This window comes from Arvicanthis niloticus, chromosome 21 (genome assembly GCF_011762505.2).
Source record: "Arvicanthis niloticus isolate mArvNil1 chromosome 21, mArvNil1.pat.X, whole genome shotgun sequence".
Classification (NCBI taxonomy): domain Eukaryota; kingdom Metazoa; phylum Chordata; class Mammalia; order Rodentia; family Muridae; genus Arvicanthis; species Arvicanthis niloticus.
In genome coordinates, this window is record NC_047678.1 from 8,194,859 (window position 1) to 8,208,879 (window position 14,021).

The 14,021-nt window shown below is 40.5% G+C and overlaps 1 protein-coding gene across 10 annotated transcripts in view; it reads left to right on the forward strand.

Moving 5' to 3' along the window:
• Positions 1-14,007, forward strand: part of Dop1a (DOP1 leucine zipper like protein A) — a 93,263-nt gene extending 79,256 nt beyond the window's left edge. For 8 of the 10 annotated variants that reach the window (XM_076918083.1, XM_076918087.1, XM_034483962.2 and 5 more), the window contains 9 exons: positions 1,708-1,817; positions 2,077-2,226; positions 2,324-2,385; positions 4,644-4,796; positions 8,862-8,998; positions 9,502-9,557; positions 10,678-10,842; positions 12,257-12,386; positions 13,383-14,007. In XM_076918083.1, the coding sequence (XP_076774198.1) occupies positions 1,708-1,817; positions 2,077-2,226; positions 2,324-2,385; positions 4,644-4,796; positions 8,862-8,998; positions 9,502-9,557; positions 10,678-10,842; positions 12,257-12,386; positions 13,383-13,688 (1,269 nt within the window). In that variant the 3' untranslated portion in view covers positions 13,689-14,007. Of the gene's footprint in view, positions 1-1,707; positions 1,818-2,076; positions 2,227-2,323; positions 2,386-4,643; positions 4,797-8,861; positions 8,999-9,501; positions 9,558-10,677; positions 10,843-12,256; positions 12,387-13,382 lie in introns of those variants that run through there. The other 2 variants (XM_076918090.1, XM_076918091.1) reach the window with 1 other exon arrangement.
• The last annotated feature ends 14 nt before the right edge of the window (positions 14,008-14,021 follow it).

The following is a 14,021-nucleotide window of genomic DNA, read 5'->3' on the forward strand; positions in this document are numbered from 1 at the left end:
TCTGTGTAGCCCTGGCTATCCAGGAACTTCTGCTGTAGATCAGGCTGGCCTCAAACTCAGAGATCTGCCTGGTCTGCGCTACCTCCCAAGTGCTGGGATTGATGGCCTGTACCACCATGCCCAGCCCTATTTGCATTTTTCTAATGCTAGATATATTGGGCATTTTTTCATGTATATATTCGCCATTTGTTTATCTTCATTTTAAAAACAATTTTTATTTATATTCCCTTGCAGTGCTTAGCCTCGCAGCCTAAGCAATAATTTAAATCGCCAGTCAGAGGAGGTTCTGGATAGCCCCTCTCTGTTTGGTCTAGGGGCGGGAGTTCCCTCTTTTAGGTTGGGTGGAGATGGGTTTTGGGAACACCCTGGATAGAGTAACAGCCTCATCTTGAGTATCTTTCATAACTAACTTATGATAATGTATCTGAATAGGTTTTGCTGTCAAAATTATCCATCTGTTGTTTCACAAAGTTAGCCTATTTAAGGCCCAGGGACCAAAAGAAATAAGCAAAAGTAACCCAATTATCAATCCCAAAATGGAAGGAAGTAGGATTGACAATCATGAAGGGGCTGAAAACCAATTCTTGTACCAGCTCTCTCCTCTCTCTCTCTCTCTCTCTCTCTCCTCTCTCTCTCTCTCTCTCTCTCTCTCTCTCTCTCTCTCTCTCTTTTCTCAAGGCCTCTGACTTTTTTTTCATGTACTCTTTAATCATCCCTGTCTTGTCTATGTAGAGGCAACATTCTTCTTTAAGGGCTGTGCACAGTCTAGAGCTGTACACAGTCTTTTCTATTGTAAAAGAGTAAATCAAGTCCAATAAAGTCCTTTGTAATTTTTGGAGATCACTTCAGATGGCAAAACGAGGGATTTCTTCAGATTAGTGATGTCAGCCTCTAGCTGTTTGATGTCCTTGTCAATGAATGGCCCATCAAAGGTCTGAGTAGTGTAAGTCCAGAGGCCAGCATCAGGATTAGAACTTCAACAGCAAACACCACAGGTGACTCATTTTTACCTAAGATACTGCCCAGGTCAGAGCTCCTGGGAGGCCCGCTTCGTCTGGGTTCTGTGAGATTGGGGGCAGAGCTGCCACCAGGGATCTGTTCACCTGAGATCTGCTCAGTGCTCAGGCCCAGACCAGGCCTGCCCCCCTCATTTTTAAGTTTATATTTTAAGAAAAAAAAAAGTTTCGTTATCTGATTATGTCGTGGAAGAACAAGGGTGGTTAAGTATAAAGCAGGTATAGTCAATTAGCAACGTTTTTATGTCCATTCTTGTAGTTTGGTTTGGTTTGGTTTTAGCTTTATATGGCCATAACGTCACGTTTTACCACTTCCAGATATGGATGCTGGGTCTTTACAGGTTAGGAAGCATGACTGACAGTGTATGGCTAGTGATTGACCGAACTGGGACGTGACGAGTCATAACTTCTAGGTTTTCTTAAGCTTCTTTTTAACTCCGTCTGGGAAAGAGAATGCTCAAGGTTGACCTGTATGTTCAGCTTTAACTTACATAGAAGAGTCTTGAATGCTTCTATGCTTCTCTATGTCAGTGTAGATTTTCCTTACCGTAAGTATTTTTGGTTTCCTTCTAAGTTGAGAATCAATACCCACCTTGGCCCCGTTTCAGCATGTAGATGAACGTGTTCTCTCCGTTCAGTAGATGAACGTGTTCTCTCTGTTCAGTAGATGAACGTGTTCTCTGTTTTGTAGGTGTTGGCTCATCTTCTGGATATGGTTTTCTACAGTGATGAAAAAGAACGTGTCATTCCTTTACTTGTAAACATCATGCATTATGTTGTGCCCTACCTCCGAAATCACAGGTACTGTAGGATTCCAGTAGATGTCACCTAAGTCACACCGTGCTAGGAAGTTTGTACCTTCATTGCTATTGTGGGCCTCAACTACAAAAGCTTATTCTTGACTCATATATAATGGTTAAAAATTTGTGTCTCATTTTTCTTATGGTGACTTCTGTTTCTTGTTTCCATGTCAGTATCTGAGGTAAATATGGAGACATATAAGCTCAAGATCATGACTGAAGTGAAATGTTATGTGGTTTAATGTATTTTTTCTGCACAGTGCACATAATGCCCCTAGTTACCGAGCCTGTGTCCAGCTGCTCAGCAGTCTTAGTGGGTACCAGTATACACGGAGAGCCTGGAGAAAAGAAGCCTTCGACCTTTTCATGGATCCCAGTTTCTTTCAGATGGACGCATCCTGTGTCAGTCAGTAAGTAGTCCTCACTTCCATCAGTCGCTGTCTAGCAAAGGTAGACGGCCTTAATGAGAGTAGAATGTTAATGGCATATGATAATCCTGTCTTTCAGCTGGAGAGCCATCATGGACAACCTGATGACACATGATAAGACAACATTCAGAGATTTGATGAGTGAGTACTGTGACAGCCCAAGTAGTTTCTGTCTTGTACATTCATTCTTACCATGCACTCTTCTCTTTTGAAAAGTATTGAGTTAGCTCTTTCTCTTTATCAACTAAAACATAGATTTCTATGGAAATATAATAGACTGAGAAAGACAAGCATCCCTTGTCTCCCCTTATATGAAAATAAAGATTTGAAAGAAAGTTATGAGACAGTGTGGGAAAGGACAGCTATAACACCACTCCCTAAGAGACAAAGGCAAAAGGATCAGAAGTTCCAGACCAGCTCAGATTCAAACAAAACCCAATGAGGGAATGAGGGCTGTGTAGGAAATAAAGAGAACTGGAGACTGGGGATGAGAGAGTAATGCAGGTGTGAGTAAGAGTCAAAATGTGATATAATGCATGCAAGTCCCTGATGAGATCTCTCATTTCATTTCATACACTGAATGTGTACCACTAATACAAACCTTACAGGGGACAGCTTAATGCCAAGGAAAACTGTCTTTTATTTTCTCTGCACAGCCTAGGGATCAGCATATAATAGGCACTCGATAATTATTGATGATAAAAAGACTGAAAATAGGCAATTGGATCTAAACTCTGCAAGAGTGTACCCTAAATTGCTGTGGCTATGGATCTTCAGGAAAGAGAAGTGGGGACAGGGAAAAGGAGAGAAAAAGTGTTCACTCACTGGGATTCTGTGAGTCTTATGGTATATCCCCAGTAGTTTTCTTTCTGGAGAAAGGGTATCATGTTACCTGTTCCAGTTTTCTTGCAAGCTGTTTGTTTGTGATAGTGCTGGAAATCAAATCAAGGGCTGCATGCATGCTAGGCAAGCACTTAACCTCAGAGCTCCATTCCCAGCTCTTAAAGTCAAATTATGAGGCATTTGTTATACATCAGAATACCAGAGGCAAGTGGATGGTACAGAATGTGCATGTTCATTAGATACTCTGTCACTGTTGCATGGCTTTTACAATAAAAGGTGTACCATTTTCAGGTTGCAAATAGTCTAGAAAATTCCTTTTTTTAAAAATTATTTATTTAGATTCTAGCCATTGCTCCCCCTCCCAGGCCCTCCTCCCACAGTTCCTCATTTCATTCCTCCTCCCTCTTGCCTCCCAGAGGCTGCTTCCCCCTCCCTGCCCCCCCCCCCACCACCCCCCCCCACCCCCCCCACCCCACCCCGACAGACACACACACCCCAGGCGCCTTCTTCCCTGGGGCCTCAAGTCTTTCAAGGATTAGGCGCATCTTCTCTACCTGAGGCCAGAGCAGGCAATCTGCTATATTTGTGCAGGGGGCGGGGAGGAGGGAGCTTGGAGCAGCCCATGTATGCTGCTTAGTCTCTGGGAGCTCCCTGGGGTCCAGGTTAGTTGAGACTGCTGGTCTTCCTATGGGGTTGCTCTTCCCTTCAGCTTCTTGACTCCTCCTAATTGAACCATAGGGCTCCCAGACTTGAGACCAGTGGTTGGGTGTAGATATCTGCATCTATCTCAGTCAGCTGCTGGTAGATCCTCTCAGAGGACAGCATACAAAGCTGTCTGTAAACACATTATAGCATCAGTAATAGTGTCACGCCTTGGTGTCCCCCATGAGCTGGATGCCAAGTTGGTCCAGTCATTGGACTGCCTTTCCCTCAGTCTCTTCTCCATTCATCAAATATTTATTGAAAGATAACAGTGGACCAAGCACTGTGCTAACATTTACAAAATTTTTAAATTAGTAAATGAGGTTGTAAAATAAATAAAATGGGGCACTGTTTAAATGAATTTCAATAGCAAAGAGCTCATATTGGATATGAAACTGAGGGAGCCAACCCTTCCTAGAAATGGAATTCCCAGCATAGGGAACAAAATTGCAGAGGTCTTGGAGTGAGAGCAAATTCAGTGAGTTCATGTCATAACCAACAAGACAATACAGCTATAGTGGAGTAATCGTGAGCAAGGAGCTAAATACAAAGGCTAGGAAATCAGACCAACTTGATCTCTCCAGAAATTATTTTTTAAAGTAATACAAAAGATTTAAGCATATAGCTTTATTAATGGCATTATTGGCTATTTTCCCTTCTAAAATCCACAGTTCTAAGTTTTCTTGTCTGTCTGCATCAAAATCCTGCCATTCAATCAGCTTTTCTGCACCAGAGAAAGGTGTAGGTGCTTTGCTCCATTCCTCAGTGTGTATGTCCTGGGTATTTATTCATTCTAAATGAGGAGTGATCATTTCCAGATGACGAGCTGTCTTCTGCTTCCATTCCTTTTACAGCTCGAGTAGCTGTGGCCCAGAGCAGTTCTCTCAATCTTTTTGCAAATCGGGATGTGGAGCTAGAACAGAGAGCCATGCTTCTCAAAAGATTGGCCTTTGCCATATTTAGCAGTGAAATTGACCAGTACCAAAAGTACCTTCCGGACATACAAGGTAAGTCATTAAAACCTTTTATCTTCTCTCTATTCTGAATTATAGGGATTTGGGGTACATATATTTTGGGTTTTGGTGTTTTATTTTTCTGTTATTTCTTAGAAAATACCTTTACTAAATTTTAATTTGTGTGGAGATAAACCAAGTGTGGTTTGATGGACAGTATTACATAACTGAAAATTTTCAGCTTCATTATATAAAGGAAATCAACACTGAATTTCAAAGACTTACTCTAAACATTATCTATGGTTTATTGTTTGGGTCAAATATCAGAAATTCACAGCAAATTCAGTTAGTGACTCTAGGCACTCTAGTGACACTCTAGGCAAGTGTATTACTGTTTTAGTTGTGGACAAAAGATCAGGAAATAAAAACAAGAGAACAAAATAAAGGAGAGCCAGGAATTATTGCCAGTCACAAACATTTGTATGTCTCATTTGGAACTGTGCTGTAGATAGGGGTCTCTAGAGAAGGAATATATTAAATTGGCTTACAGAGCAGGGGCTGAGTACTCCAACAGTGGTCATCTGCGCACTGGAGAAGCAGAAAATACAATAACTGCCCTTTCTAAAAAGATGGATGCCTCCATGGATACAGTATAATTGTAGGCATCAAAGCTCCCTGGAGCATACCTTGGTATTAAGTCCACATGTCTCTCTAAGTACAGATGTGACTTGGATAACCAGGTAATTGTGCATGGATTAAAGTGTGCACATGTATGTGCATACGTTCCTGAGTGTGTACAGCCAGGGTGTTTACTTTTAGACCTATCATAATCCTTACACTATTATTCCAAGCCAAGATCATAGTCAGTCTTTTATGATTTCTTCTGAGCTTGCAAACAGAATAAACTCTATTATACTATAAATTATATTCTATGGCTCTTTGAAAATGAGAAAGTTTAGCATCTCTAGACAGGTGGTTTTCTTTGTCAATTTACTTAAAATATTCAAAAGCAAAATAAGGAGTACTAATTTACTTCAGGAAATAAAAGAGATTCTTTTCTATACCATATGAAAATAAATCCCAGGTAGCTTCTAAGTAAAAAGAACAAAAAGAAAAAAGAAAGGCCAAAGAAACTGGAATCTAATGTTAAAAAAAAAATTGCAACAGCAGTACTTGCTGAAAGAAAAAGAAAAGAAGGCAGGCATAACACACATTGCTTTCTCATTTTAAAAAAACGAAAAAACAAAAACACATTAAGGACAGATCTTTCCCGAATAGTCATGAGCCCACATGTCACTCTTTTCTGGAAGTCCATTCTTTTATTTCTAGAGAATGGTCTGCAGTAGCTGTACTTTGGTTTTCAAATGAGTGGGTTTATTAAGTATGTAGTAAGGACAGGTAGAACAAATTGCAAGCAGCAGATAAGACAGCAAAACATCCTATGATTGAACCCTTGCAACATCCAGCAGAGAGGACTGGAAAACCCAACCAGGTGAAGTAACAACGGTAACAACAGTTCATGCAATTGCAACATCCATCAGGACCGACTAGGGAAGCCATGCTACAGTTCCCACTGAAAAGTGGTTAGACAGAGAACTGATTCTTCAGGGATGACCTTCCAGGTTCTCATTCCAACACAGACATTTTATACATTGGTATAAACAACAGTAACTCCTGTTGCAATAGTCTACTTTCTAGCTGTGTCCAAGGACATGGTGTTGTTTAACACCCTTTGCTGTCTGCTAGTCTCTTTTGTCTGTGTCATAGAGTTGGGTACTCAGCCTGTCCCAGAACAGGGCATTTTGAAGGAAACTTGAAATAGACATGCTAAAGTCTGTCTTCCTTGCCCTCAGAATCCACTTTCAACAAATGCAAGCAGCACATGGTGGTACAACTTACGTCACACACTCACATGCACACAGCGCTAAGCATCTTTACTCCATTCAAGTTGACAGTGAAAACCAACCATCATCAACTCATCTCTTGTCTACACCCAACCACATCTGACGTGCTTAAATTTCCAAATAAAATCATGATTGCTCCTTCCTTAAATAACTCTCTGAAACAAACAACTGAAAACAAAGAGATTGTTTCCGTAGGATAGATGGGAAAAATCCCTTGAGGAATACTTGATCTTTGGATATCCCAGAACTTAAAATGATAATACAAAGTTTTAATAGCTCTTAAGTACCAATTTAATCAAGATTTTAGTACAATGTAAGAAATGTAAAACTAGGAAAAAAATCTTGCTTTGTGTGTGTGTGTGTGTGTGTGTATTTATATATCTAAACATATACACATCTAAATTTATCTAGATATACACACACATATATTTACATACACATATACATATATACACACATACACACATCTACACACATAATATTCTTAACAAAATAGGGAAAAACACCCATAACAATTAGGACCTTCCTTTCTAAAACTAGTCATGTGATCATAACTACTATTTATAACTCCCTTCTATTTATTCTCTACTACTTCAACCCCCTGTAAGAATCAGATCTTGAGTCTCTATCCAAAGCTTCAGCCTGGCATATTAATCATTCTACCTAGATTGGGTTGTAGTTTCCCACTAACTTTAATAACAGGGCCTGATAAGATACTGAGATACCCTATTGGATCTTCTGCACTTCAAAAATGTTCTTCCTTACCTTCATTTGGAGCAGTCCAATTTCTCCTTAATAGTCTGGATCAGTCATTCTTGCTACAAATGCATGAGAAAGTAACCATGGAGAAGTCTTAACATCTAGTTCAGTGCAGTGGTTGTATCTCCATTTAGAAGCACTTCCCCCTTAGTAATATTTCTGTGCCAACAGAGCACAAGATCAAGGGTGGAAGGAGGAAGCAAAATTTTTGCTAGTGAGTGACAATACTACTCTGAGCAGTAGTATTCCCACTTCTGTCCTATCCTTGACCCCTAGAGTCATGAATGCTGGCTATGGAAAAAATAGCCATGTTAAGAAAAAATACAGTGCCATGTATTTAATGCAATTCAGAGCACATATAGGAGAAACCTGCTCTACCCTCCAGCCTACTGTCTCCTAACTGGGCACTGTAACTATATCTTCAAATGGTCATTCTACCGTCTGTGAGCATGAGCCCACTGCCTCACTGCTTTGAGCTTTGACTTGAGCTCAGTGGTCAGACTCAATGCTGTGTAAAAGAACATACATAGATAGATAAGGTAGCGAAAGCATTCTGTAGTCCATGGACGAGAGTTTTGACAGAAACATTTTGCAAAGGAAATACAAACCCTAATATAACCATGAGTAATATGGTCTGTTTTAATTTTAAAAAAAAAAACAAAAAACAAACAAACAAAAAAAAAAAAATAAAAAACAGGCATTTAACTTTCCAGACTGGAAGTGAACCACTGTAATTGGTTACATGAGAGTTTTGAAAACTTTCATCATGAGTTCGGAGACTATGTCCAAAGGATACATCACTCTGAGCCATCAAATACCTTCACCCATAACCAAACTATTTACTGCCCAATTCAGGGAGTGCTGTGCAGCCTGTAAGCTCGAGAACCCAAGGACTCACCTGAAAGTGATTCTGTTCTTTAACTCTGTATACCTAATTTCAGATATAGAACAGTTAGAGTTTTCTCTGAGTCCTTTGGTTGGTTGGTTGGTTGGTTGGTTGGTTGCTTGCTTGCTTGCTTGCTTGCTTGCTTGCTTGCTTGCTTGCTTGCTTGCTTGCTTTGGGTTTGGATTTGTCTTGAGACCAGGTCTCATACAGTACAGGCTGACTTCCAGCGCATGATCTTGCCTTACCAACCTCCCAAATGCTGAGATTTCATTCATGACACCTTCGTGTCTACATTTAATCTTTATTCAAAATGTAATTCATGAACCAGTACCACTTTTTTATTTTATCCATAGAGAATTCAGACATTCAAAACTTTTAGTTGATACATGATAGAATACACTAAATCTAATAAAATTCTTGATTTTTGTACATATTCCATGTCACTCCTTAACTTCTAATGAAAGAAGCAGCCTGCTAAAGATTGGAGGTTTTTTTCTGTCTGGACTAGACATTAAGTATTATAGTAATTGGAATTACTTAGGCATTGAAGATATGCTACATTTCTTTCAGAGAGATTGGTTGAGAGTCTCCGTTTGCCCCAGGTGCCGACTCTTCACTCTCAAGTGTTCCTGTTTTTCAGAGTGTTACTTTTAAGAATGTCTCCACAACACCTTACCTCACTCTGGCCTACCATGATCACGGAACTTGTGAGTTAATTTTAATTTATAAGGTTATAAGTATAAACTGAAAAACAGTGTGATTAATTTCCAAATGCTTTTTAGGTGAAAACTAAACTCAATATTATCAGTAGCAATTTTTGAAGTTGAAAATAGTAAAAGCAAGTCAGATTCCATGTCCTTAATTATCTTAGGCCTCAAATTGTACAGATAACCAACTGCCTGTGAACCCTTACATATCTCATCCTGTTTAATGCTTGGTCTCTTCGGCACATTTTTGGCTTTGTCTTAGCCAGCAGGACTAGTGGCCCCTACAGTCATACCCCTAGTGAGAGCCAGTCGAGCTGGATTGTCTGTCTTATGCAAGGCATCAACTCTTCTTCAAGTACAGCATGCATCCCCATTGAGCTCACTTCAGAGATTGCAAGGACTTCCTAAAGTAAACCCTCCCCAGCCCCACTTCCACCACAGATCCAGTGACAAACTGACATACCGGTACCCTTGAGACTGACCGCTTGCTTCATGGTCTCCAGGTGCAGGTGTTCCTACTGATGGAGCAGGAGCTCACTGCGGATGAAGATATTTCACGGTAATGTGTGCCTTCGTTTCTGTGATCTCCTCAGGTCACCTGCAGTTACTCAGGAGAGTATAGATACACCACTGTCCACACACCTCCATTATTTGGGGCTAGAAAGATGGCTTAATGGTGAAGAGCACTGACAACTCTCTCAGGACCCACACACACATGATGCTTACAGTTCCAAGGGCACTGACACATGATGTGCAGGTAGAAATGTGGGCAGAAAGTCCATATACATAAAATTTTTAAAAATCTTTAAAAAAAATGAATACTTCCATTATTTCTGTTTAAATATAATTTTATGTAGTCAGGAGACATGATAGACTAAATTATAACCATTTATGGATCTCAGCCTCTACACAAAGAATGCACGTAATATAATTCAGTATTATTTCAGCTACATTAGTCATGTTAGTTTTGGTAGTTTAGATCTAGTCCCTAAAACTCAGGATATATAATAAAATCAATATGGCAGGTAACCTGTGACCAGGGCATCCACAGATCTCCAGAATATTCCCAGTTGAGTGTACAATAGCTAGCTCAGTGTGTGATGCGTACTGTGAGTATGATGACCTGAGTTCTATCCCTGAACAAATGTCTAGGTGTGCAAGCTGGAGAGATGACTGAGTGGTTAAGAACTCTTGTGCTCTCACTGAAGACCAGGGTTCAGTTCCCAGCACTCACAAGGCAGCTCACAGCCATCTATCACTCCAGTTCCCGGGGATCCAGTAACCTCTTTTGACCCCTGCAAACACTAGACATGTATATGGTATACACATATAGATACATACATGCAGCCAAACACTCATACAGAGAGAATAAAACAGAAAAACGTGGGAGTAGTTCATGAATTTACCATCATGCTGTGAGGAAGTGGATAAAGCTGGTCACGGGGACTTACTATCCAGCCAACCTAACCTACTTGGTAAGCTCCAAACTAATGAGAAACCCTGCCTCATACAGCAGGATGTATAGTGTCGAAGAGTAAAGTTTTCAGAGTACAATGTAGTCGTGATCACTCTGATTCCTGGTCATCAGTTTGGCTGTGGAAGAGATAAGTTGGTCCACAGCATTTCCAGGACTCCTATAAGCCATAGATCATGCTGATGACAGCACTGTTTGGTTACAGGACGTCAGGGCCGTCTGCGGCTGGTCTGGAGACAACCTATACTGGAGGTAATGGCTTCTCCACATCATATAACAGCCAGAGGTGGTTAAACCTCTATCTCTCTGCTTGCAAGTTTTTGGATTTGGCTCTGGCACTGCCCTCTGAAAATCTTCCTCAGTTTCAGATGTAAGTAAAAGCAAGGATATAAAATGGATATTTTTCGAAATGCACTTGGTCACTGATATACAACCTAAAGTTCTTTGTGTAGGTTGAAGTATTCGTAAGTTTGCACTAAGACCTTTTTGTATTGGAAAGAGTGGAGCAGCACAGTTGCTAGCACTAAATGGTTGCTGTGGACATGTTCCCAAACCATTCACTAAAAAGCTAGAGCACCCCTAGGTGTGTGGGGGCAGTGGGATGCAGACTCGGAAGCTGGAAGTTTAGTGGAGGGGACAGCGCCAAGCACAGGAAGGATGTTATGATGAGAGCATGAGACTACTGCCAACTTTGAGGTTCAGGGCAAGCCCAGAAAGGAGTTGTAAACGGGTAGTTTAGAGTTAGAGGCTCGCTATGAAGACAGACAGAACTGGAGCTGAGCTGTCTGAGGTATTAAAAGATCACTGCTGGAGTTTGGTGTTGAAAGGAGAGGCTACAAAGGGACTCTGCTGCTATGTGAAGAACTGTAAATAGAGTGTAGATGTAACCTAGGATAAGAGAAGCTACTGAAGTGTCCAACAGATCAAGTGATCTTGTCAGGCTTGCATTTTAGAAAGTTTATCTTTGATGTAGGGTGGAAGAAAACATAATAAAAAAACAATAAAAATCTCCAAGATCGTTCAAACAGCAGTTGTGCCTACTTTTATTTTGGTGGGGTTGTCTTAGTCCTGGGGATGGAGTCCAGCCTCTTCAGCATGCCAGGCAAGCATTCTACCCCTGAGCTGTTGTGCCCACAGCCCTTGTGTGACCTTGTTAGCAGTTTAAATATGTGCTTTTCTATGCAGAAGCTCTTTGGACGGTATCATACAGTACAAGAGTACTTCCTGTAGAGGGAAGTCTTCCTTCCAATATCCTTCTACATGTTGAAATAGTCAACTTTGTTACAGTAGCAGTTTCCTTTTGAGTTTCCTGCCTGCCAGTCAGGAAGAGACTGAGGTGGGGGGACTGCAAGCTTGAGGCAGTTACTACAGAAACACAATATATTTTGTCTATTAGGGAAAGAGGAAACATTTTTTAATTCTGATTTTGCTCGTGAATAAAATGGTGACAAGTACATTACAAGTTGTCCTGTTATCATACCCCTCTGGAATAGTTGTTTTTTTCAGCCAAGTTTTCTCTGTGTAGCCCTGGCTGTCCCAGAACTCTATTTGTAGATCAGGCTGGCCTTGAACTCACAGAGATCCCTCAGCCTCTGCCCCGCCTCCCCCTGAGGGCTGAGATTAAAGGCATGTGCCACTACCACTCAGCTTCAAATGGTGAGTTCTACTTTTACTGATTAAAGCTTGGCTCAGCTGGCACTTGAGTTTGCATGTTCTGTACCAAATGCTGTAGCTTATCTGTGATGACAGTGTTGTTACTGATAGAAGGATTCTCCCACTGACAGGTACCGATGGGCCTTTATTCCTGAAGCTTCCGATGACTCGGGCCTGGAAGTCAGAAGGCAGGGGGTACATCAGCGAGAATTTAAGCCATATGTGGTTCGACTAGCAAAACTTCTTCGGAAAAGGGCAAAGGTACCAAAGTTTAGGAGGGTTCTTACCATGTTACTGTTGTTTATGTTTTATTGTGTATTCTGTAACTGTGCTAACATTAAATGCTGCATTTGTGAGTCATTTACTAAATGTTTCTTGTAAAACTAACATTATCAAGCCTATTAGGAAAATAAGTTCTTGGTTTTGAAGACTTATTTTTAAGAAATATCTGTTTATCATACTTAATTCTTAAAAAAATAAAGGAAGCCGGGCAGTGGTGGCGCACGCCTTTAATCCCAGCACTCGGGAGGCAGAAGCAGGCAGATTTCTGAGTTCAAGGCCAGCCTGGTCTACAGAGTGAGTTCCAGGACAGCCAGGGCTACACAGAGAAACCCTGTCTCGAAAAACCAAAAAACAACAAAAAAAAAAAGATAAAGGAAATATTTAATAACATTTTTAAATTTCTCACTTTCAAAATGAGTAAAAATACTGGAACCAATGCTTGTACGTAATCCTGGACAAACCTGAGAGTTTAGTGCATTCAGAGTCAAGTTGAGGCCATGATGAACATCAGATGTGAGCTGCTTGAGAGCAGTGCTCAGCAGGGTTTGCAGAACAACCCTGTCAGATTAGCTTCAAAAAGGAACAATCAGAAAATGAAAAGATCGACACATTAAAGTTTTAATAAACTTGACCGAAATACCTCACCAAAATTGAATTAGCTAGACTTCTTTAATAGTTTAAATTAGATTTACATTTAGTTAGAATAGTTTAGATAATAATATAGAAACTTTTCTAATAGTTTTTATAACTCTTGTTATGCCATATTTCAGTTTTGCATATCCATCCTACTCCTGCTCCCTGTACTTTTAAAAACACTGCTGAGAATAAAGCCATCTACTAACTGTGACTACTAATTCGAAAGTTAGTGAAGTGACTCAAAAATGCAAATGTCTAAAACATTTTAAAAACCATCTATATGGAGGAAATCAGGAGAAAATGTGAATTACCAAAACAACTCCCTCTGTGTTTTTGCAGAAAAACCCGGAGGAAGACTGCTCCGGGAGGACCCTGGGCTGGGAACCAGGGCACTTGCTGCTCACCCTCTGCACCATGCGCACCATGGAGCAGCTTCTGCCTTTCTTCAATGTCCTCAGCCAAGTCTTCAATAGCAAAGTCACAAGCCGGTGTGGAGGACACTCAGGGAGCCCCGTCCTCTACTCAAGCTCCTTCCCAAACAAGGACATGAAACTGGAGAATCACAAAGCATTTTCCAGCAAAGCCAGGCAAAAGATTGAAGAGATGATAGAAAAGGACTTTCTGGAAGGAGTCATAAAGACTTGACCACCACCTGGTTCTCCCAGAGCCTAAATGGAAATGTGGTACTTAAAACACACTGCTGAGTTGTATAGTTTCTTTCTCTTTTATATATATATATATATGTGTGTATATGTAACAAATCATTATTCAGGTTGTATTTAATTTAAATATTTGTAAATAAGAGCTTATGTCTGAATGTGGCCTGAATCAAGTTTAAATATATAGTTGGCTCATACTGATGATGGTGCCTACAAGGTCTATATTTGCATATATAGTCCATTGTTTCACTGTCTGGGGTTGTCTTAAAACTGCAAAAATACACACCACATTTTCTTTTTTCCTGCTTGGTCTCAAGCC